General features: G+C 50.8%; 6 protein-coding genes across 6 annotated transcripts; 1 reads left to right on the top strand and 5 right to left on the bottom strand.

The window, feature by feature from the left end:
* Window positions 1-1,028: 1,028 nt before the first annotated feature.
* On the bottom strand, window positions 1,029-2,853 carry MAA_07257 (uncharacterized protein; the record flags this gene model as incomplete). The annotated part of the gene is made up of 2 exons (XM_007825255.2): window positions 1,029-2,082; window positions 2,150-2,853. The coding sequence occupies 2 exons, from the start codon at window positions 2,851-2,853 to the stop codon at window positions 1,029-1,031; spliced, it is 1,758 nt and encodes a 585-aa protein (XP_007823446.2).
* An 8,794-nt stretch (window positions 2,854-11,647) lies between these two features.
* Window positions 11,648-13,287, bottom strand: MAA_07256 (tRNA (guanine(37)-N1)-methyltransferase; the record flags this gene model as incomplete). The annotated part of the gene is made up of 5 exons (XM_007825254.1): window positions 11,648-12,169; window positions 12,255-12,673; window positions 12,730-12,807; window positions 12,865-12,966; window positions 13,032-13,287. 5 exons carry the CDS (start codon window positions 13,285-13,287, stop codon window positions 11,648-11,650), a joined length of 1,377 nt encoding a protein of 458 aa, XP_007823445.1.
* A 431-nt stretch (window positions 13,288-13,718) lies between these two features.
* Window positions 13,719-14,886, top strand: MAA_07255 (2OG-Fe(II) oxygenase superfamily protein; the record flags this gene model as incomplete). The annotated part of the gene is made up of 3 exons (XM_007825253.2): window positions 13,719-13,796; window positions 13,851-14,119; window positions 14,274-14,886. The coding sequence occupies 3 exons, from the start codon at window positions 13,719-13,721 to the stop codon at window positions 14,884-14,886; spliced, it is 960 nt and encodes a 319-aa protein (XP_007823444.2).
* Window positions 14,887-15,491: 605 nt separating this feature from the next.
* MAA_07254 (uncharacterized protein) lies at window positions 15,492-16,233 on the bottom strand (the record flags this gene model as incomplete). Its single annotated transcript, XM_007825252.1, has 2 exons — window positions 15,492-15,779; window positions 16,069-16,233. 2 exons carry the CDS (start codon window positions 16,231-16,233, stop codon window positions 15,492-15,494), a joined length of 453 nt encoding a protein of 150 aa, XP_007823443.1.
* A 1,099-nt stretch (window positions 16,234-17,332) lies between these two features.
* Window positions 17,333-18,969, bottom strand: MAA_07253 (kinase; the record flags this gene model as incomplete). The annotated part of the gene is made up of 4 exons (XM_007825251.2): window positions 17,333-17,636; window positions 17,684-18,154; window positions 18,202-18,702; window positions 18,779-18,969. 4 exons carry the CDS (start codon window positions 18,967-18,969, stop codon window positions 17,333-17,335), a joined length of 1,467 nt encoding a protein of 488 aa, XP_007823442.2.
* A 2,103-nt stretch (window positions 18,970-21,072) lies between these two features.
* MAA_07252 (di-trans,poly-cis-decaprenylcistransferase) lies at window positions 21,073-22,189 on the bottom strand (the record flags this gene model as incomplete). The annotated part of the gene is made up of 3 exons (XM_007825250.1): window positions 21,073-21,551; window positions 21,623-22,031; window positions 22,094-22,189. 3 exons carry the CDS (start codon window positions 22,187-22,189, stop codon window positions 21,073-21,075), a joined length of 984 nt encoding a protein of 327 aa, XP_007823441.1.
* Window positions 22,190-22,276: the final 87 nt, after the last annotated feature.

The raw sequence follows: 22,276 nt of genomic DNA, 5'->3' as shown, positions 1-22,276 counted from the left end.
ATCAGCTTCCACGATACCTCATGGCACGCATTGAATTCGCTTCAAACGTAGTATGCACTAATTTACACCTCATCCTATATTTTTCGCCATCCATGATGCCTCACGCCCCAAAACAATGCGTCCTTTTCATACATGCCCTCGCCATGGCCCCCCATCCACACAGTAGGGGGGAAAGAAGGAACGAGAAAAAGGAGAAAGAAAGATAGAAAAGGAATGACGGCCGTGTCCCAACAAGTAAAAAAAGACAAGGCCTTTCGTCTTTTGCCAGATTCACGAAAAGCCCCAAATAACCAAATAACAGAAGCAAACGCCGGCCAGTGCTGTTGAACCCGGTCTTGATCCATGAACCCGAGTTTTGTCTTGTTGCCCCCATTTTTTGACACATGTTTGCTTGCTTGCCCATATGATTGATCTAGTGGATCCAAGGAGAGACGAAGAGTAGCGGGGCAAAAAAGGAAAAAAGAAATGAAGAATAAAGCTGCGTCGAGAAGGGACAGAAGAATAATGTCTAATAAAAACAAGTCGTATCAACAAAGAATCGTGTATAGATGTTCTTGTAGCCAGAAAAATAAGCAGAAACGTATGAGTCGTCATTATCAGCGTAACGTGAGGCCGAGTCGCCTCGGCAAAGCAGGAATGTCTAGTGGTCACCCATGGAGTGCAATGGCCCTCAATGCGCGCAGTTAATACCCGTCCCCTCCTGCCAGACGGCATAAACTTCATACTCCCTGCGTTGACCACAGTCCAACTTGAGGAGTCATCCAGTAGCATCTGCGCGGGGGGCGGGCGATCGAGATTGCGCTGGTGAGAGTAGGCCTGGCCACCAGACATGGCTTTATTCGAGTAATTAAAAAAAATAGTTGGAATCATCGTAGGGGCTTTCGAGGGGGTATCGGTTTCAAGTTCGCTGGTTTAGGGATCAGTGGTCTTTGACCAACAAGGATAGACAGTCGTGCTTGGTTTCCCCATTTCGCAGATGCCATCGGTTCCGGTAGACATCATCTCAGACGGCAAAATGTCCTTTTCCCTCATTTCCTCCATCCAACATTCCAAATCACATGCGCAATATCCCGCGCCGTGTTGACGGTGTCGATGACCCGACCTAAAAGGCCATCACCGTTCGAAGCTTCTCCCTCCTCACAAGGCATGAACATGCCCGAGGCAGTGCGGCGCATGCCGGCTGGCTCGTCAGTCAGACTCCCCGAAGAAGACGACCGGTGAATGCCGCCACCGACTGCAGCCCCGGGTGGAGATCGCCAGCCTGAGCTAGCAGCCAAGGTTGCGTCGCTAAAGCCATTATCGTCGTCATCATCGTCTTCCTCTCCAAAAAAGAACCTCGATGACTGCTTCGCGGGTCGAAGGGTTTCCTGAGAAGACGAGGGCGATATCAACGGGCTCCGGTAGACACCTGTGCTATGCTTCATGGCGGTTTCTTGCGGTTCTGGTGTGTCGGCTCGATATTTGAGCGTAGTCGATGGCAGTTTGGCAATGATCTTGCCTTCGGCATTGGTAGGCTTCTTGTTCCGCCTCTTGGATGAAGGGGCACGCCTCTTAGGTTTGACTCGCTTCATCATGACGCCACCATCGTCGGAGTCGCTGTCTTCGCCAACATCATGGGCATAGTCCTCCTCCTCATCGTCCTTGACATCAACAGCGATACACTGCTCTACCTGTTCATTAAAATGAATGTGTTTTCGCTCCGGAAAGGGAGAGGAAACGTTTGACGAGTCGGTGGAGGCTGCAATGGAGCTGCTGGTACCTTGACTTCCTCTTCGGACAGAAAGAGGGTAGGCAACATAGTACTCCGCGTTGGACTTGTCTGTGCCATATTTCAAGACACCTCGGGTTTCTTGAGCCTGAACTGCCGCTGTAGCCTGTTTCAACAAGGATGCAGACACAAGAGACCTTTGCAGCATGACTTCGGACATGCTCCTCTTCTTGAGGATAGGCTTTTTGTTTAGATTGACCAGTGAGTCCGTTTTTGATAGAGTCACACTTGACGGTTCTGTGCCCGTTGGATTCACATTCTTGGGACCGCATTGCAGAGGCCCATAAAGCCAAGTAACATCGCAATCTTTGAGCCTGCAGTACGCCGCTGTTTAGCGCGCAGAAACAACATGGGGAGGGTGAGGGGGGGTTTAATACACACCAATTCAGTTCCTCGGGTGAGATGGTCTTGAGATTGTTCCTAGCCTTCATCCAAGTCCTCCAAGAGGCGTTTTCCAATCTAGCACTGTTGGCGAATTCGCCTCTTTTGGAGATGATGTACCTCCAAGATGACCAGATGTCTTCCTCTTTCCAATCATGGGATAGGTAGTCCACTTGCCGGGACGGCCTACTTGACACTGCCGTGTCATCTTCAGCATGCTCGGTCACGTCGGGCGTGTCCGGACCCGATGTGGCAACAGAAACCTCGGGCTCAGCGGGAGAGACTGTGTATGAATGACCCGTCCTTGGGCTCGGGGGTGGTTCCAGGTTGTCATCGTGCTGGAAATCGGGCTGTAGAAAGAACTTTTCTTGCGAGAGCAGAGGTAGGCTGAAGTGGTCTTCCGGGCTCTCGTCGATCCCCAAGGTTTCGTCAAAGTCGGAAGATATTGACAGGTTGCTCGCAGGAGTTGAGGAGAAAGAGACGTCGGTGGATTCGGCTTGGATGGCGGGAGGAGACGAGGGCGCTGAGGAAAGGTCGGAATCGGTATAGGCTTTGGATGGCGGGTTGAAGGGGGCGGACATTTGCGGCGTGGGCGTTGACCGAAACGACGACGAGCTGTGCCCTAAATTCGTCTGCGATTGTGAGCGACGCAGTGACGAGGACGAGAAGTAGCTGCTCTCCTCGGAGGAGAGGACAGCGGCCATTGTGACGAGAGGCAGCGGTGCCTGGCGGGTTGCAGACGCAAGAGAGACGCCGCAGAGGACTTGGTTTGCGGGCAGAATCAGCAAGTCATGGATGCCGCTGACGACGAGTGAAATAGTCCAGATGAGATGCGGATGTGGTTCGATGGTGCAGGCCCCGATTTGGAAGTGTTCGTTATGTAGTTCGACGGCAAAGCGAAGGCGTTTGCTGCAGTCAGCGTCGTCTGGAGATAACGTTGAGGTGGGCTGCAGAAGCGGTCCGACGTCGAATGCAGAACACAATCCTTGCTGATAAGAGACGGCAGATGGCGGCGCACGCCCACAATGCAACCAGACAGTCACTGGAGCAGCCAACGGCGAAAACGCGCGTGGGATATGGAACGGCCGGCCGGCGTGCAGAAGGCGAGTTTGATCCTGTGCGCCAGTGTGCGAATGGTGATGCGGTGAGCGAGTGACCCAATGGCGGACACGAAGGAGGGTGCGAGGATGCAGAGTTTGAAGTCGACCATCGATGGTCTGAATGGAATGGCCGATGGCGCGAGCCTGCGCAGCACCGGGAGCAAGTCTGAAGCCCGGTACCCTGTCCTGGCCCGTATTAAGTACTTAAGTACGTGGGGACGCGCCGGCAAAGGGCCAGGCTAGTTGAGCCAAGCAGCCAAGAGGTGAGAGTGCGTGGGTGAGTGAAAGAGTGAGTGAGGAAAGGAGTGAGTGAGTGAGTGAGTGTGTGTGGGTGGGTGCGTGGCCGAAGGCAAATCTAGGTACTTAGGTTTTGGCTCTCCGAATCGAACGACGAGGGAGGAAGGATGACGGCGAGAAGCAGAGCGTTCAGGGTAAAAGAGTCAAAGGAACATGAGGATGGGGAGTTGTGACTTATGAGACAAGCATGGCCGTGCCCGCGTCTCCGTCTGGGGTCGAGTTCCCAAGGTTCGCAGTGTCATTTCTCGAGGGGCTTGTCATCGATCCAAGTGGGACGAAAACGACGCCGACTTCAGGGCAATGGATTGGCAAGAATGGCTTGCCATGGCTTGAACGGGCATTGATTGCAATGCCGCCTCGAACCAGTGACATGCGTGCATCCCTACGGCCTCGGAGCAGCGGCCGTACAGAGTACATGAGCGCCGAGTACTTACTCCCCGTCACTCTCAGCACTCTGTCGCAAAGTACTACTACGGGGTCCGGTCTCAGCGCTTTGGTCTAGGCCCAGGGGGCACTGGAGTTTGGGAGTTTGCGTCTGCGCGTCCAGATGCTCCCAGCCAGATTGAATTGATGCCGGTTCCCACCTTCTACGAGTGTTAAAAGTCCCAGTACCCAGCTCCACGCCTGCATCTCCCTAGATTCCAAAGTCTCTGTACTCGAGTACCCAGGTACCTGGGACTTCCAACTACCCCAAACTCGAACTCGGCATCGAGGCTGCCGATTGCATGCAGACCAAAGCAAGCCAGTCCACTGAGATGACCGATGACAAGCAACAACATCTTAGATAGCCAGACTCCCACACACACCGAACCACGCGCCTACGCACACGCTCCTCCATGACACATTTCATATGGTCTCTCGTCCATCGTCCCTCGTCCGTCTCCCTGCGGTTGGCTAACTAGTCGTTGCTTTTCACCTCAAAAAGCGGGTGGCCAGTCCAGCAGCAGATCGCCGCTTGGACTGCACCTCGACACTAATACTGCTAGTAAGTTAATACCGCTACTACTACGGAGCCCTCCGTACATGGAGATACTACACCGTGGAGGCATCGAGGCATGGTTTTGCGGGTTCGGCATACAGCCGCGCAGGCCAGTCGAGACCCGGCATCACGATTGCGGTCATCTTGTCATCGCCCCGGCCCAAACTGCCAAACTGCCAGCTAGCCCCCTTGCCTTCCATCACATATATACGGGGTGGAAGGCTGTACGGGGTTTGTCGTACGGACAATGCCCGGGTATCCCGCGTGCAGGGTTTCCTCTGACCTCTCTTGAACCTGCCTTCTTCGGCGAGGACCATCTCATCCGGAATTGCACTTGGCACCTCACTCGAGGGCAGGCCCTAGCGACCAATTCTCAGCCATCTGTGGAGGGAGGAAGACGCCAAAATGTCTCCATCCAGATTCGGAAAAATAAACCTAGTCTTCTCAACTTTATTCTGCGCAGCGGGGTGAGCTGACGCCCGTCGTCAAGCCATCAATGGATCTTCTCCATCTCGCGCAAGAGAGTATCTATACCATCTCTATCACCAAGATTGTCCACGGCTTGGCCGGGAGCAAAGGTATCGGAACAACAAGCTAGCTTTGGTAAACTAATTCGAGGCGTAATACTTCGAGTGAGACAGGAGTAGCTTGGCTTTCAGCTTCCAGATACATTTCACTCCTTTCCCCAAGCCCAGCCTAGTACGAGCCATGTTGTTGTTGGGTGCGGCGCCCGCAAGATACGCAGGTTTTGCTTGGATGCTTCGTTTGTACACAGGCTACTCTATACTGTGTTTGCAAGATAGGCTTCCTAAATCCCCACAATGCAGTCCCGCCGATGCTGTCAGATCATGGGTTGCTTGTCGTACGGTGCCTTGCTGCCTTGTCTTGTCGTGGGTGCTCCTAGCACTTTGTACTACACCAATACAGTTCATCAACTCGATATTCATGTTAGCCAATGCAAACATCGTGGGACTGACAGGGGCCGACCGAGGGGGACCACGAGGCTGTCAGCCACTGGTAGTGAGTCTCGACAGGGGCGCACAGGGGCGCACAAGGGGACCACAGGGGATCAATTCAGGATGGACGGGATGGAATCCGATGGATGAGCCACGGGGGTTACCCAGTGGCTGGTATGAGACTAGCTTATCTCTGTTGGTGGCAACAGTGCATACGTCGGGTTGATGGTGTGATTGAGATGATGAAATCTTGTTATCTACGTTCTTCTGTATGTATGTACTAATGCTTTAGCATGTCTTTGGTGTCTTCCTAGAGGCCCGAATCTGGATGGCGACGTGTCTCGATGCAACAATTCCATAGGTCCGCCTGATTCTAAACCCGCCTCGAAAATGGCTGTGAACATGGATGTGATTGTGCGACGCCTAGCACTTATTAGCCATAGTAGCAACTGAAAGTTGTACATAGTGTTCAGTCACCTGCGATTCTCCGTCGGCTGCCAAAATTTGCCAACTACTAACTTATAAGAGGGACCAGGCCCTACCGGACACTTGGCATAACCGACTGTCGATGACTGTAATAGTACTACTAGACGGGGTACATGAGCAGAATGAAGCGGTCCAATGAAACTGGGATTATTACCTGGTGGCTGGACCCTTCCGCCGTTTAACAGGTGGAGGTTTGACGGGCATAATCAACCACGGCTAATTCTCTCGACGAATTAGAAACACCCCAAGATCGAGACGGAGTGGCTCAAAAAGAAAAAGGAAAACATAAAACAGGGAATGAAAATTTTCTGGCCACCTCATAACAGCTTGGCGCATTGAGCCATCTTCCATGGCCGATGGGAAGAAAATGTACCGGGAGGGTACGGTGAGGTGGCAAAGACTCGGGGCATTGAATCTGCGAGGAAGATAATTCGGCTAGAGGGAATAATGTGAAGCCTCCGGCAACGCTGTTGGCCGGATGTTGAGGAATCAGCTCTCCCGCAGGCGCCTTCAAAAGCCCAAGTAACGTTATCTAGTGGATGAATGGCACCAGAACAGTCAAGTCAAAATTGTATTTTGTGTGATGCCTTCGTACCGTGTACAGTTAGGTCGAAAAGTGGAAACTACTCTGGAGAGGCACGCCTGCCTCTGGAGCAATTGGTTTGCGGGGTTGACTACTAGGTACCTAGGTAGTTTCTACTCCGTAAGTATGAAGCACAAAACTTGGGCATTCTTTCCCCAAATTTGCTTTTCTTTTCATTTTCGAACAGCTCGAATGGTCGTCTCCCGCTATATGCCATTCTTCCCCACCGTATCGCAAGCTAAACACAGATTCAGAATTCATCAATGCATTGCTTACTCGCGTTCTCGGCGAAATTCAAAACCCCAACTGCTCAGCCCGTCAAAGAAATCCACAAATGGAACCTCGAACCATCGGTCGCCCGGCGGGTCAGAATGAGCTTGTGGACCTTGCGGCTCACGGCCGGAAGGGTGTGGAGCTTCACAGTGGAAGAAATTTCTTGGGGACGCTTCGACCGACGACCGACTGCAGAAACAGGACCTTCAAGTGGCCAAAATCCTGGCTGGGCCGCTGTCAATTTCTGAGCGCGATGTGGAGTGCCTGGCCACATTCCAATTCGCCAATTCGCGGTCCAGCCGCGATATCACCGGCCGGGAGGAGGGTGGTCTGCCGACCCGAAACTCTCTCGACAACTAGCAGTACTATTGTGTGGCCCTGCGTCGTGGGCGGTGTCTTCGATGCAAAAAGCCATCCAGCCAACTATCTCCCGTCGCTCGGCTTCTCTAGAGGCTGAGCCCGCCTTTGTTGTGTCAAGCCATCCAAAAACGATGCATCGAATTGATCGCTTCTAAGGCACCTTTTCATGTTGGTTATACCCTGCAAGCGAACACGACGCTGATCTTACCGGACCGACAAGCTCTGAGTGATGCAAGTACGGATGAGCTATCGCATCGTCGGCGCAGCATCAGGCCGTCGTAGGCTGTCTTGTTTTGCGCCGTGATTTTTTTATGGAGGCCTGGCTTGGTCCGTTTCTTCAACGGGTGAGTTAGCACAGCGAACTCCCCTCAGCGGCCCTTGAGAAGCCACCCAGTCAACCGTAGGAAGATCAATTACGATGGTCGACCTTGAGTGGTTGTGCGGTCCGACGTTTGGTGCGTAAGCCTTCTGTGCCATTGTTTCCCCTCCGGTTATCGCCGCTAGACTTCCAAGCCAGGCCAACGTCATAAACGTGTAATGGGCTTTCCAGTTACTCCGTACTTTTAGAGAAGACAGCTCGGTTTCTTGCTGGCAGAAACAGTGTAAGAAATCTCTATGCTTGCCCCTTGAACTTCACTCACCAAAGTAGGTGCGTACTTCACTTCAATATAACCCTTATTATTCAGAGAATACGATGGAGTCATATGCACCGTGCCATAGGCCTCCATGATAGCCATCTGAGCTATCACTGACTGATATATGATACGCCTACATCGCCACAGACGACCTCGGATGGAGGTATCAGTCGAGATCATGAGCTTTGTGATCACTATTGATATTATTAGGACAGCAAGTTGGCACGTAGGTGTCTCTAACCTCGCCTTGTCATGCAGACTCGCGCGGGTTAGCTGTCCATCAACTGTTGATCTTCAAACACGAACTGGCCACCGCCCCGGTTTATCCCGCCCATGTTTTTTGATCATTGCCATGCTGCGCGTAGTGATGGTTCGACAGCATGGTCGGTTGTTCGGAACAAAAAACATCTAGGATGCATAGAAATCCCATTGTGGTAAAGGGCACGGTTTCCTGCCCAGGACAATTTCCCATACACCAAATTGGCGACCCCGGGGGTGTCTCTCGGTTGATGCACCATCTCCTTGAGGGCTTTGGATACAAACTCAGCAACACATGAAGCAAGATGCGCAACTGAACAATACGCATATACCATAACACGGCAAGTTCTAGCTCAATTTTCGTTAAAACACACAGTGTATAGCTCTCTGCATTCATTTCATCCTCTGAGTCGAGGGCTAGGCCACATACAATTCTACGATGGCCATCGGCGACTATGGGCCCACGTTCCGAGCGGTGCAGCTTTGTTATTGCTAAAATTTGGGTTATAACCCCTCAATTATCAAGAAATAGATGGACTAGTCGACATGGCGGCGGAACATCAGGCATTATCAACGCGATGCGGGCGACCTGCAGCCACCGTCCGTGGCGACTGGATGGAGTCTAAACCCACAGGCGATGATTGGTAGTGATCTCAAAATGCATGGAGACAACCCATGATGCGAGGCACAGGGTAACTGAAGCTCTCCATTGACTTCTTAATGATGTTGGCTTGATGCGATTCGAAAACGCCTTCGAGGGTCCTTTCATGCAGCATGGGGAAAAGAATCTGGGGAGTACGGCGCATGCGCTTCAGATAAGAACTATTCCGTAACCAGCTTGAAGACGGGGCGTCGCCCTCGTCGTCGATCTTCGAAATGGCTTACACCCTGTGGCTGTTCACTTCTGTTGCAGGATCTTGCGTTTCCACGGAGTATACGGAGTATTGCCAGTGTCTTTGCTGGTCAGCCTTCCTCAAGAAAAACTTCTGCGTCAACTCCCCAGGGGACAACTTGGTAAGCCCTGTTCCGCAAGAATATTCTTAACGAAGTTACGGCAATTTGGGGTTGTACATCAAATTAATTCTACGTACTTCGAAAACCAGGAGATTAATCGCAAGGAGGCTACATGCCTGAAGAACAGTACGCCATCAAGTCGCGTCTGTTTTTGAGAAAGAAAGAGTCACATCTTGTTGTTTGTTTGGCCGTCATATATTTCGCTCATGGAAAACCCCCCACACAACATCATGATGATAAGCTGATAGCAAACCGATAAGGCCAGATATTAACTCGGCTTAACCCCACTTTCTCGCGGACGGTGTAACCAACCATCCAGATGATCATCCCGATGTACACCCACTCAACCACCGTCAATATACTCCGTGCCGCTGAATTGTGGCATTTGGTATCTCCTCGTCGTGTCACCTCCCGGCCGCGGTGGCGCGGACCGAAAAAGCTAGAGAGCCAAGGAGCTTGTTTACTGGGCTTAGCCGTCACCACCACCGACCAAAGAGAAGCCCTTTGCTCGGCCAAGAAGAAATTTCTCTCCATGGTGTGGTGGAGAGTCCAATTCACTCAATGGTCCAGGATACGTTGGCCAGCACCGTTGTAGTCCTTTTGTCACGCTGCAGTACCATCTTCTTGGAAAGCGAGAGTGCCGCGTATCCGAGCCTGGCATATCTGATACCCAGTCCAATGGCTCTGCAGGTCTTTGAATCATAGTACTAAATGGCGTGCTCCGTACATGCCATTATGGCCAAACTCCACGGATCCACCTAGATCTCAAGACCGAATAATCATACATATGCTGGTTCGCGGTGAGCAAACTCACCAAAGTTGCTAGCTTGTGAAGAATCGGAATATAACGTACGTTGGGGCGAAACTCCAAGAGGCGGTGTCAGTGGTGAGAGAAATGATGGTGTTGCCGGCCTGGGCAGCCAAGTCGACAGAGTGATTTTGTGGTGCTCACCTAGCGGTTCAGAAAGGAGCTTTTATTTGTTTCTAAATTAAAACGGACGACGACTAGTACTTCTCCACTCACGAACCAAATCAGGGCTTCAGAGTTCACTTCAACGCTTGACGGGCCGTGTGTTGACAACGCCCCCTGCGATTTCCAGCCTCATCGAGATCCGCAGTGGGCCATCCTTCAGGGATCAATTACACGCTGAGGACTCGTGGACTGGTCTACTGCTCATGGGGCTGGACTAGTTATCAAATCCGAATATGCAATTGCACCAGGCACACAGCAGGGAGGCTAGGGGAAGGCATATGCGTACATATGGCACCGGGACTCTGTTCTGTTGCACACACATCGGTACCGGAGCTAGAATATCGACAGCACAGCGAGCAGCACAATTCAACGATCAATGCAACCTCTTTGAAAACCTTGATGGGCCAATCACCCTTACTGCAGGCCAAGCATCGTGGTGGGGAGCCAGAGGAGCTTCATCACGTCAAATCAAACAGAGGCCCGCATTCCGTTCTAATATCAGGAACAGAGCACTTTATATCTGAGAAACACTCCATGTGCAACAAACTCGTTTATGACGGGCACCCTGGTGGTTGCAAGAATGGCCTGGCTGTGGGCGCCTCTGCGCAGGCACCAAACGACGAGCCAGCTTACAAAGGCTCCTGATGATATCACGCATTCCGTCTGGTTGATGATGATGTGTTTGTCTTGTCACCTCTTTCCACAAACTTCAACATACATGATGGCTGCCAGCCACGAACGGTTTCCGAGACACTTGTCCAAGTAGTGGCTGCGAATGCTCTTTCACTCAAGAGGTAGCTGTTACACAACAGCCGTGGGCCTGGCCGCATGCATTCACAACCGGTCAAGCTTCCATTCGGGGTCTGATTGGATTGATATAAACGCTTTTGGCGAGGCCGGCCGTGTACATCCCTGCTTAGCCATTTTGCTTCCCGACCACACCCTCTTGCTGCCACGTTTAGGCACACCGATTCTGCTTCCGGTATTCTCCATGGAATGGCAGAGGCTACATCAAAACAGGGGGGGATAAAGGAGAGATGACTACCTAGGTAGTTAGAGTAGCCTCGGCACGCTCGATTGAGACTTGGATGTTATCCCAGTCACACATGCATACACATACCCCGCAATATCCCATTCTTCTTCTTGTTGCTATGACTGTTCAGCAAGCCTCCAAGCCTCACGCCAACTGAACTGCGTAACATTGTCGTCGTTCACTCTCATATTGCACTATCCTGAAACAGGCGTCTCTTCTTAGCAGGGCGGGGTGTAGTCCTAGCTAAGCAAGAATCACCATTGGGACAGATCTTTGGAAGCTGTAAGCCGTCGATTCAGGACAAACGGACTCGACAGATATGCTGGCAACTGAAAACGGCCTTAGTGTCCGATGCCACCACCACCCGCGCGAGCATGTATAAGAGGTTGTCGATATAAGCAAGAGAATACAACCCACTCGCCGGGTATTGCTTCGGGAGCGGCGGGTCTTGCCGAGCCTTTTTTTTCTTGTCTCCCATGATGATTATGCGGAGGGTTTATTGACAGGATACAGCGTCGCAGGAGACGTCCATGTAAAGTTTAGTTGCCTTGTCAAGCCCGCGGGGAGAAAGCCACCTCGGGAGGCAGACGGAAACTTGCGCAAAACATCCTCTTTGCGGGGGCGACATCCCGAACCTCGTGAATAGCTACTTCTCCTTCCACTTCCGCACTACCCGGCTTCAGCTGGACACCAATTTCGCTGTAGATGCGTTGGCATATATCATCGAGAGGGGTCGCATCGTCCGCCTTTACGGCAAAGCAATGCGCATGGATCAAGGGCAGCTTCGTGTCCGTGTGCGGCGTGAACAGCATTTCCCGCCCGTGGTACAAGCCTTTGAAGTTATGGAGGAACTCGAGAGCAGAAGCAGGCAAGTTCATGACATAGTGGGAAATGGTAGGAGGCACGGGGACGCGAACTGGCTCGGGCCGCTCCCCTGGTGGTACGCTGCGAGACACTTTGACGGGTTTGAGGACGGCGCAGTCTCCGCGCTGAGAGGCTTCCAGCACGAGGTCTGCGGCTCGTTTGATGAAGTCGTGGCCGTCTTCGTTGAAGGGTTTAACAAACTCGGTCACCTATAACGTGTCAGTTGAGATGTTGACTTTGCACGTCTTGCCCCTGCCTGGATTCTCCCAACGTCCCGCAGAGAAACTCTCTCACCTTGTTCCTCTTGACAATATCAGTGAGATACTTATAACTCTCCGGGTTCTTATCATTTGCCCATACAAAAACACCCTTCTTCCCCGCGGGCGCGGCAAAAGGTCCGATACCAGCCATCACATCGGCAACCACCTCCCCAGGCTTGAACGTGGCACAGATCCGTTCATGTTCCCCGCTCAGCTTCGAGTTCCAGTACACTTTGGAGTAGTCAAAGTTGAAGACGCATCCGGCCTCACTAACCTCCACCAGCATGTCATCAGGACCAGCCAGCACCTCGTAGCTGAAAGTTCGGAATTCATTCTGGGTGCCGACATCGTCAGTCTTGTTGATAACTGTCCGGATAACAGGATTCTTATCGAGAATGACCTGACCAATGACGTGTTTATACGGCTGATATCGCTCTCTCATGTTCAGGTGCGCTGTTCAAGATGTCAAATGGAGATCAAGTAAACTTTAGACGTGTGTTAATACGTACCCACGTGCCCTGCGGTGTTAAAACTCGCGGGGATCTCGTCCTGAAGCTCCTCCGGTATTATCGATCTCATAACGTCAACTACACAAGATTAGTTGCACGCCCCATGTTTGACACATGAGAAAAAGGACAGCTCACCATATGACCACAGCTTATAATCAATCGTCACATCAAACGGGACAATCTTCAGATCCCCAATCTTGGTGGCTTCCTGCAACACGGGACTCCACGCTTCAGGGGCTACAGCAAGCGTGTTAGCTTTCCTATGCAGCCCAAAACGCATAAATAAAACAAAGACAACATACCCGAGATTTTCAAATCCGGCCTCAAAATAAGGCACTTCTTCCCCTGGGCCGCTAACGCCTCGTCCGGATCCGCGGCAATCGGGTCAAACTTTTCCACCAGCAGCACCTCCCTTGTCTTCCCCAGCTCCATCCTGTACTTGGAGATGAGCTTGTTCTCGCGCACGCTCGCCGCTACAGTGGGTAGCGTGCGTGAGAACAGAGCCCTGTCGAGGGTTTTGGCAGCTCGAGCCGCGGCAGGGGGTTTGAAAAGGTTCATTTCCAGTTCCGAGCGTTTGGTCTGTTCATCTAGTCAGAAATCTTGTCCCATGTTGGCGCCTTGGGTAAAAAAATAGGGAAAAAAAAGTGCGATGGGATGAGAATAAAGCGTGGGCCTAGAAAAAAAAAAGAGATCTCCCCTCATTTTGACATACCTCCATGGTATACCCCGTGGTGAGAAGGCGGACCGAGATGAGACGAAATGATGCTTTTTTTTTTTTTGACAACTCACTCGGTCGTGAGCGACATGGGGTGAGGCAGCGAGGCTGATGAAAACCACTCGGTCTCGGGTAAGTGTGGGGCCACTTCGGGCGAGGCTGTGTGATGTCACCACTTGCATCCAACACTCCAATGCGAAGCTACATCCTGTGTCGCGTTGTGCTCGGCCGTTTGCATCATCTCAACTTGTACATTTCTGTAGGTCTATTGGAGATGGCTCAGAAGCGGACACTAGACGCGTTCTTTACGGTGGTGCCGAAACGACGCAAGGAGAATGAGCCAGATCAGGATGTAAGTCTGCCACAGTGCACACGACACGAACCATCATGGATAGTATCTAAATAGGCCCAGGCTGGTCACTCAGCGCACCCGGCATACCCCTTCCCGATAGCCAACCTGCCGGCCCTGATGGTGCGGGACGTGGCGTCCCTCCCAGCTCGCCCGGGAAGACGCATCAACGACCAGCCAGACCTGGACTTGCTCTATTTTGAGCCATACATCCCAGCATACCTGGGCAAGCAGATGTTCGACTTCCTGCGGTCAGAGCTGCCTTTTTACAGGGTAGAGTATGACATTAAGCGCGGCGGGTATCAAACACACATCGTCACACCTCGGTACGTATCCCATGTACATACTACGGATGGCAGTCGACAAATAATGCGGTAGTTATTTCACGTACCCCCTGGCGTTGAAGCACGATATTAGATACTGGGCCATGTCAAACGTGCACACAAACTGCGTCATGGAAAGTTGCTCTAATGCGGATAGATGGACAACGGTATTCGGGCTGGACGACACGTCGTACTTTGACGCCGGCGGCGCCGTCACAGACAAATTATCCACCATGAAAGCCAACGACAAGCGGTACGATCGCTACCCCCCGCGTCCTATCCCGCAGTGTCTGGATGCCCTCCGCAAATCAACCGAAGCAGCAACGAATTGTAAATTCAACTTTTGCCTCGTCAACTATTACGCTTCCGGGGCGGACAGTATATCCTTCCACAGCGATGACGAGAGATTTCTCGGCGCAGAGCCGGCGATTGCCTCGTTCTCACTCGGTGCCCGGCGGGATTTTTTAATGAAGCACAAGGCCCCCCGGCCCGGTGAGTCGGCGGCCGCAACGGAGGCCAGGGGGGTCAAGTTGGCGCTGGGCAGCGGCGACATGGTTCTCATGAGGGGGGCGACGCAGTCGAGTTGGCTTCACTCTGTTCCCAAGCGGACGGGCAGAAACCAGGATGACGGGGGGCGTATAAACATCACGTTTCGGAGGGCCATGGTCAAGGACGGGACGGAAAATTACTACAACTACAACGTCGGGAGGGGTCCTGTGTATCGATGGGATAGGACGAGCCGGCAGATGGTCTTGTGGGAACGTGGCTAGGGAAGTGCCGCTGCATTGACGACGGTACATGGGGCACGAGCATGGGCGAGTGCGACTTGAATAAAGCGTATTATCCAAAAGGAGCAAAGAGAACCTCTAATCTACGACGGATACACTTCTCTACAAAGTCGGATCAATCAGATCCATACATCAGCTACTCGCCCCTGAGCCTTCGCTGTACTCTACTGCCCCAAGGTCAGCATCACATCACGAACGTTGATCTGTCTCAGCCCAGAATCAACGGGGGCAATCTGGTTATCCAGCCAGCCAATAAGGGTGTATGACCACAGCTTATTGAGAGACACGGCGACAGCCTGGACGGGGCGCGCGTTATTAGCCGCTTCCTTCATAATGTTCTCGTTAAGCGCGCCAACTGGCGTGTACGACCACACATTAACACACCTCATTTACATTCTTATTAGCAATTTCTAGCTTTTCCTCAGGGGTCTTGCCCTTACTAATTTCCCTCGTAATATCAGGCAAGTTAAGTTCCTGGCAACATCTTGCCAGAATTCAGGAGGCGTTGCGTAGCGGGCCGTGGCAAAGATGTTGACAATAATATTCTTGAGGCTTTTAGCTGCCTTATCGCCACTTCTAAAGTCTGCCTAGCGGTTTTCCATGGTGTCCGTCAGGGAGCGCTTAAAGGCTAGCTGAATATCCGAGACGGTGATTTCTCCAGATTGGACGGCCTCAACAAGGGGGCGAATGAACTCGGGGTCCAGCTCGGCGAGGAACTGCAGGAACTTGCTCTCGATGATTTTCTGGCCCGTAATTCCGCCCTTTCCCTTTCCCTTTTCCTTGCCGTCGTCTTCTCCAGGACCTGTCTGCTCCGACGGCGTCTTCTTGGGTTCCTCGCTCCATCCGGCTGGATCGCAGACACCGGCCCGCTCCCTCTGCAAAACGCATCGTCCGGCCGACTGTAGCGAGTACCCTTTATTTCTTATTTTGCTAGACCTGGCGGACCGATTGTCCCGGGTCACCTTATATGCGTGAGAGATGCTGGAGCCTAGAATAGAGCCCTAAACGGCGAATTCCTGATTACGCTTGACAGCGGAGTTCTTATCTGGGGAGTAAATTCCAGGAATCTAAGAGCTATCAGGCACCTCCTTGGGCGCAATAATGTAGATGTAGCTCTTTTGGTTGTTCTCCGCGCTGCGGCTAAAGGCGTAGTTTTATGCAGACGCGGATAATCGGGACAGTCTTGCCGATAATGTCGGTGTCAATTTCAAGGCCATCAGTGATACCAGCTGGGAGGTCGAGTCTTGCTTCAAGCAGAGCTCGTTTGGTGTCTTGGGGGACAGCAGACGCCGACACCGTCAATAAAGCAAGTAGCTGGTAGGCTCTCATACTTGGTTTGACTATACCTGGAGGCTCTGGGACGGTTTGGAAAAATATCAAGGATAATCCTTGGACTATGACTCTGTGAGTGTAAAAGGAGTGGAGGTCTGGCGAGTGAAGAAGGTAATGAAAGACTTCGGTACGTGACTACGAGAGTGCTTTATAGTTGGAATAGAACGAGCCTCTCCGAGTGATGAAATAACAAGGTGTTGATAATGCCACCTGTCTCTGCTCCTAACGCGGCCGTTTAGTCTCTCGACTTTCTCCATGTGTCCAAGGGTCCAGCTTGGAGATAGGTCTGCTCAGCCATACTACTTTATGCTTAATCTAATGAAAATGTCATTCTATACTATTAAAGGTAATGTGTTCCATGGTCACTTACGAGGCGTTTAGACCAGAGTTATGCCCGGTAGGTCGGGCCACTTGAGCCCAGTGCTAGTCATGACAGACTTGAAAAGTACCAAAAATTTCAGGAATCCGTTAGCGCCTAACTGCGTCCCATGGTGTTTTCCATTATTTATACGGCTTGAACTGCACTCAATGTACTACTGATACTTCCTAGTACACCTGTTGGGAGCTGTATGCATGAGCGCTGTAGCCCACACCTGGCCAAACCTTAATAGACCCAGCTGTCGCAAGGGGTAACTCATGACGAGTATCTCATCGAGGACCTTGGGGATAGTCAGTTCTAGGGGTCAATAGTCAATCGATCAGTAACGGTCAAATAGTACCTTTATTTAGTTAGAAATTAGGTTATAATACTTATACCGACAACCCTGTCAGGTACAGATCGCTACGTTGAGTTTATCACACCAATACACCGTTTGCTTGGTACTAGCTTTGTGTCACAATGGGTCACTTTGCTCCTCACAATATATATGGCAGAGGCGGCCCCCACAGGCCACAAGGTCCTCGAGCCAATATAATAACGATACAGTGATGGGGGATTGATGGCTTCAAGCGGGAAGACTTGGGGGGTAGTTGGTCTAGATGGCCTGGACTGGATGCCTTGGAGGCGAGGTCTATGTAGCCAACACAAACATATTCTATTACTCCAGAACCCGGCACAAACCACAGGGTAGGAACCAGCACTCATCCCGGACACCCATTACCGGAAATTGGTGTCGAACCGCTTGAAGGTGTATCCGATAAAAGGCAAACTCATCTCCAGCGAATCCTCCAACGGCGTTTCGGCGCCTTGTAGTGCCTGGGCCTTAAGTCGGCTGGCCATGTCGGTCTGATCGATCTGATCTGTGGGAAAATTCGTGGTGTCGATACTGGAAGCCAATCGCGGCTCAAATGGTGCTCTGACACGGCGTAGGCTGTCAAACTGGACTCCCCGAAAGAAAGGATGTGCCTTTAGTTCTTGCGCCCCGCCACGTCCAATTCGGTCCTCGGGATTGCAGATCAATCTTGGCTGTTAGCACTGGAACAGCTACTGGGATATGATGAAGCTCACCTTCGGATGAAATTTTCAGCTTCTGGACCAAGCTGAATGTCATCGGGAAAACACAAAGTCTGCATCCAGTTCACAATCCTTAGGTACGTGCCGTGATTATCCTCGGCGCAAAATGGAGGCCATCCTACTAAGCACTCGTACATAATTGTGCCAAGGGACCACCAGTCGGAGCTGAATGAATAACCGTGGCCAGTTAATATCTCAGGCGCAATATAGTCAGGTGTTCCGACAGCAGAGTATGCTATTAATCTCCTCGACTGTCGCCACTCATTAATCTGCGACCGATTACTAACAGTAAGGTTAATCTGGTCAATAACTGAGCTTCGGTCTCTTGGTTTATTGGACTTTCCCTGCAGTAGCTGTTGGTAGTAGCTGTTGTCATGCAGACGATTAAAGCCGGTAGAGAGGCCAAAGTCGGTCAATTTAACATGGCCACCATGGTCTAGGAGGATATTGTCTGGTTTGATGTCTCTAGATGGTGTCAGTGACAGACAGGTAGATCTGGGGGTGTAGCATACCGATGGATAAAGCCCAGTTTGTGAACTGCCTCGATAGCTAATATGCATTCTGCCATGTAAAACCGGGTTATGTCTTCTGAGAAGATCTCATATTTCATGAGCATTGCCATTAAATCACCACCAGGTAAGTATTCCATGAGCATATAAAGAAAATATGCATCCTGGAAAGTAGTGAAAAGCTTCACAACCCAAGGACTTTCAGCCTCTGCTAAGATGTCGCGCTCTGATCTAACGTGTGCAAGCTGGTCCCTCTGAAGCATCTCTGTTTTAATCAGAGATTTCATTGCGTAGACCTGGCCGTTTGCCTTTTTTTGTACTAATTTAACTTCACCAAAAGAGCCCCTGCCAATGACCTTAATTGTTTGGTAGTTCTCAGGCTTATCTTTAGTCCGTAAGAACCGTAAGTATTGTCCTTCTTTCCGGCCAGTAGTCAACCAGATTTGATCTCGTTTTTCTTGACTGACGTTGGGCTCCTGGAGCCTTCTCTCAGTCTCACTTTGTCTGCATAACAAGCCGATTAGTATTGGCAACGTAGTGTAAGGCCTAGGGAAAAGTGTTGGGCAGCCAGATCTTGTACCTCTGATTCCTCTCTTGCGCCCGCTTAACACTATCCTTAAAAAATGCAGTGGCTTGTTGGGAGCACTTTTTCTGGTTATTGTTCGCATTCTGACTATATTTGTCTGGACTTCGCTTTGGAACTGGAGCAAATAACCCCGGAACAGCTAGGGTCCGCTGGTTTGCCGGGGCTGCTATATGGTAGTATTCCATTGCTGGGACGGCCTGTCCTGGTTGGCCGTGATTAGAGGAGTATTCGCTAGTGAATGGTTAGCTTGAACATGGCTGATGGATCTGGCAGCGCGGAAAGGATCATGTACATTCAATAAAAGAGGGTCTGGTAGATCCAGATGTGAGCCACAGTGATGGCCTGGTGGGAGTAACTCCAGACCGTACAAATAGGAGAAAGCTGAGATGAAACGACGCCTACTTAGTATGGATTAATAATTAATCCGACACGGTGGGCTCTAACTAACGTTGGGGTGGGTCGCCCAGCGGGACAGCCCACTTCTCCAAGGTGCAAGGGGGACGTACTAGTATTTTAATTCTTTGGCGATATGTTGTCCTATGAGTTCTTGCAATCAAGCCATCTTGCCATCCCCAAGGTGAATTGGAATGTTCATTGTATACTTGCGGGTAAGTTGTCCTGTCATTGATGGCGATCGAGGCAAGATCTGATAATGGAGAGTGTAGCGCCTTGACCCACGTACGGAAGGCAGTTGGCTTGTTTCACCGACTTGTCGGTCATTTTGGCAAGGAGGCACCTCCCCTGGTCGAAGTGTCAACACTACATACAACATACTGCACTACTGCCGGCTCAATTTGTGAGCTGCAGTTATGCGTAGTCCTGGCCTAAACCAATTAGTTCTTGCAATTACGGAGTAGCTTGCCATTAATTAATCCTTTGCAAAATCTACTGCACCTGAATGGCGCAAACAAACAAAAAGATACAACTCACAAAATCAGGCACACGCGCTGTTGTGGGCATTACTTTTGCCGACTATGAAATGGTTGGAAATATATTCAATAACTAGACTAAGCTGAGCAAGACTTTGAACCAGTTGTACAGCGCAGTGGCAGAGGAGTTCAGCGAGCCGAGCTCGTTCAGGTAGAAGGAACTATAATAAGTCCTTTAGACTCTCCCAAAGAGCAGCTCGTTCTTTTGCACTGCGAGGCGTGGGCTTGTTGATTCGTCGCTTCTTATTCTCGCGTTGCATAAAACTGTTAAATGAAATCGTCACGATTTGTTGTGTATGCGTTCTTGCGGGGGACTCGAGCTGCCAGGATGATTTACCTAGCCGCCAGTCTCAAGAGATGATGATGGAGGTCGAGAAAATGACCCAGCAAGGTCGAGCGGAAGACGGCCATTCTAAACAATGACACATTCGCTCAGGCGCTACTCAGCACCAACTTTGGTGGTGTCGGATATACAGGGGCCCCTACAAGGTGCTCGAGTCAATAGAGTAACAAGATTTTTTATTAAAAAAATAAAATAAAAAAAAACCCATAATATCTACCAAGCTAGAGCCTAGGCTATACTGTCTCTAGGTGCAGTATTACAAGGCCGTGATGCCAACGATCAAGTTGTCCTAAAATAATAAGGGTCAATACATAAGTATGTAGGCAAAGCGGGCAAGACCCAGCCACTACTTGACCGTTGACCCTTTAAATTATTCCCTGCCAGGGGCCCAGATGCCACTTACGGCGAGCTCTGGCCTGCGGCCCGCTGTGACCGCTATGCACTGTAACCGCTACGGCTTAACATTAGCGCTAGCTATAGCTAGCTACAAGGTTCGCGAGACTACACACGTGAGTAACGTAAGCCATATTTTCCTACTAACCAGCTGCTAATTTTTTTTATTAACCAATTAAAGCCTAAAGGACACTTCTATTATATATCACATTAATAAATATATACATAAATCGGGAAGCTGCACACAGCTTATTGCTTGCCAACGTGCCGTAAACTCTACTCGGCCACCATTTTCATCCCGCTTTCCCTAAAAAGGGGATCATATCTAGCCTGCTAGCTGTGAACAACTTCCACACAGTCTAATGGACCAAATCCGGGATGTAAGAAATCTTGGTTTACTAGATTACCACATACATAATCGCACGACAGGTATAACTTGAATGAAGCAATTATTCATAAGAAAGAGGGAACTCTCAAGGCGAATGCTGACTCTTAAAAAGCTATTTATATAATGGATTGAGATATTTATCAAATAGAGGCTACATGGTTCCCTCACAGGAAGCGAAATATCCCTCGTGGTACATATGTTGCCCAAAAGTTTGATTTCATGTGCCGTGTTTTTCTCATTTGCCGTTGCGCATTTGCGCCTTGGCAAACTTCCGGAGAGCCTTCAAAAACACCTGATATCCAAATCCCTCGTTATCCTGGAGGCAGAAAATTTCCGTTAAACGAATCTGCCAGGGTGGGTAGCCAGACAGCTCCACGTTGGGGCTGAACAGAATGAGAAGATCTGGCTCAGGCATGATTCCCTCGGAGAGTTCTGCATCCACCAGTTCCATAGAGATGTCTCGTGGCGAAATCTTGCCTCTCTGCGACATTTCCGCCAAGGTCCGAGTGAGGTCGACGATGGACTCCCTACCGTCTTGGGCAGAGATGAGGTGCAACTTCAAGTGGCCGTGTTTGTCACCAGCTAGTGCTGGAGATGAGTAGGCGTCCTTGTGTGGAGAGGTGAGCAAGAGGCTCGGATGTTGTCCAGCGAAGTAGAAGGTGAACTTTTGCATGACGGCTTCGTAAACTCGGGGCATGTGCTTCTTCAGAATGCCTGTTTTACACGCATTAGACACAGAAATCTACCCAAATATTGATATAGCCAATTTAGAAGGCAATACTCACCTGTCTTCTCGTAAATGGAGAGCATGGGAATCTCGGCGCTGGCGCACCAAGCTGCCAGCTCAGCAGTCTCCTCAATTAGACGATCAAGGTCAGCTTTAGGTCTCTGGTTTTCCTCGGCCTTCAGAATGGCGCTCAGATGGTTAGGCTTTCGGCCTAGACCGATTATATCCCGTCGAATGTATTCCGGGGTTCCGTGATGGTAGTACAATACGGAAGAGACTTGGTAGCTGACAATATGGATGGCCTGGCGAATGCGGATGTATAGGGAAAAGAGGCCGTGCATAATGGCAAACACAAGCGCATAGAGCTGGGTTTTTAGAAATCGCCGAACACCAAGCCGTGATCGACGCTGTGATTGGGCTTTCGAGGTTGCAACAGTGGGAATCTCGTTTGGGTTGGGAAGATTTGCCTGAATGTGTTATTAGCAACCTGACTGAAGAAGACATCTATCTCGAGCGCTGGATATCCTACCCTCATGATCCTCTCCCTCTCCTTGTCGCTGAGAAACTTGTGGTCCGACGCATCATCAGCTCTGTAGGCCGCGCGGTCGCGGGCAGACATGGGCATTGCGAAGTTATTGCGGCCCGTTAGCCCGAAGTGAAGTATTAGTCAAAGAAAAAAAGGTATCGATTCGAAAGAAGAAGCGTCGTTGGG

Source organism: Metarhizium robertsii (assembly GCF_000187425.2).
Source record: "Metarhizium robertsii ARSEF 23 chromosome Unknown MAA_Scf_5, whole genome shotgun sequence".
NCBI lineage: Eukaryota > Fungi > Ascomycota > Sordariomycetes > Hypocreales > Clavicipitaceae > Metarhizium > Metarhizium robertsii.
Note: the sequence above shows the minus strand (reverse complement) of the source record. Positions and strands in the feature narration are given on the sequence as shown.